At 37.6% G+C, this 1,546-nt stretch overlaps 1 protein-coding gene across 2 annotated transcripts in view; it reads right to left on the reverse strand.

The window, feature by feature from the left end:
* The window catches only part of LOC107698028 (autophagy-related protein 2 homolog A-like), a 28,097-nt gene that overhangs the window by 3,940 nt on the left and 22,611 nt on the right, over positions 1 to 1,546 (reverse strand). For both annotated transcript variants that reach the window (XM_016498941.1, XM_016498940.1), the window contains exons 36-40: positions 1,089 to 1,242; positions 927 to 996; positions 670 to 752; positions 470 to 591; positions 88 to 242 (exon numbers count right to left, since the gene is read on the reverse strand). In XM_016498941.1, the coding sequence (XP_016354427.1) occupies positions 88 to 242; positions 470 to 591; positions 670 to 752; positions 927 to 996; positions 1,089 to 1,242 (584 nt within the window). The remainder of the gene's footprint in view (positions 1 to 87; positions 243 to 469; positions 592 to 669; positions 753 to 926; positions 997 to 1,088; positions 1,243 to 1,546) is intronic.

Raw genomic sequence — 1,546 nt, forward strand, 5'->3', positions numbered from 1 at the left:
AATCTAATTTGAAAAATAACAAAAATTTAAATTACTAGTATGGCTAAGTAATATTTTGGTTATATGTGCGAGTGTGCAGTATATTACCTGAATTGCCTGCACTAGTCTGTTGCTGAGCTCTAGAGCAGCAGAGGCGGTAGAGGTGCCAAATGATGCCGCCCCCCTCTGGAGGCCTCGGATAATACGCCCATCCTTCCGGTACTGCTCTATCGGCATCCAGAACAAATCACGCACACCATGGACTGCAGAGAACACAAAACTTTATTGCAATCTGACTATTCAAGATTAACCTCATGGTCATTCAATTCCAACATCACTGGAGAAACATCACTGAAAAAAAGATGAAAGGAAAGTACTGAAATCAGTCTAATAACGATTAGACTGATCTCAGTACTTTCCTTTAAATAGCCTGAGCAGTTAAAAGAAATACAGCAATGCGCCTAACTAAGATGTTGCATGTCATACTCACAGAGTTGTACGACAGAATGCATGGGACCAACACCTCCCAGAATCCCCGGCAGCTGGTTCTTCCTGATGTCTGTGAGCCATTCGTTCACAGCATACTGAATCACCTTATCAACACCCAGCAGCCTGAAACAAAACAACTCGCTCTTCAGATCTAGATTCAAAGGTAAAGCAGGCAAAAAGTTAAGATGAAGAGGTGTTTACCCATGTCTACAGCACAATCTCTTCAGCTTTAGTTCAGAGCAGTTTAGCTGGGCCAGACCAATCAGGATGCCTGCAAACGTTCCCTAGGAAACCAGAGATAATAAATGTTACCATAATAGCAGTTCAACTAAGCAACAGCATTTTCTGAATAAGATCAGTTGTTTGTGTTTAAGCTTAGCACCCAAACTGACCTAAACTGACTATGATTCATTCCATGAACATAGAGCATCAGTTATTTTATATAAGTGATCACCAACCTGCTCAATAACCACATGCTTCCCGTGATAGTCCAGCCAGATGGGAACTTCAGAGGTGAAACGAAACTCTCTTAAAGAGAAAGAGAGTTAAAGGATATTGATTATGATTTACACATTTGTTTTGATGGATATTGTCGTGTGGTTCGATGGCAGATCTTCTACCTGAAGTAGATGGGCTGCTCAGAGGAGGACGAGGAGCCAGCGGAGGAGGAACTCTGCTCACTATAGGTTGTTTCTACAGAAGCAGCCAGATCATGGCCCAGTCCGGAGCCAGGATCTGTGTCATCTGAAGCCTTCTGAGGAACGTCAGTTCTCACTGGAAGAATGCCCATACACAATTACAGTTCAAATAAATTGGCTAAATAAATGTGTACAATTAAAAATATACATTTAAATTCATATGTTAAAAAAAATATTAATAAAATAAAAAAAAGATGAAAAAAAAATGAAAAAATGAAAAATTGGCAGAACCATAAAGTAACTATTACTTTATACTAAACTTCAAAAAGTTATATTAAAACCTTTAAATATAAAATCAAATTAGTAATAAAACTGAATGTTTGTGTGTGTATGTATATATATATATATATATATATATATATATATATATATATATATAT

This window comes from Sinocyclocheilus anshuiensis, unplaced genomic scaffold, assembly GCF_001515605.1.
Source record: "Sinocyclocheilus anshuiensis isolate Anshui unplaced genomic scaffold, SAMN03320099.WGS_v1.1 scaffold2388, whole genome shotgun sequence".
Classification (NCBI taxonomy): Eukaryota; Metazoa; Chordata; class Actinopteri; order Cypriniformes; family Cyprinidae; genus Sinocyclocheilus; species Sinocyclocheilus anshuiensis.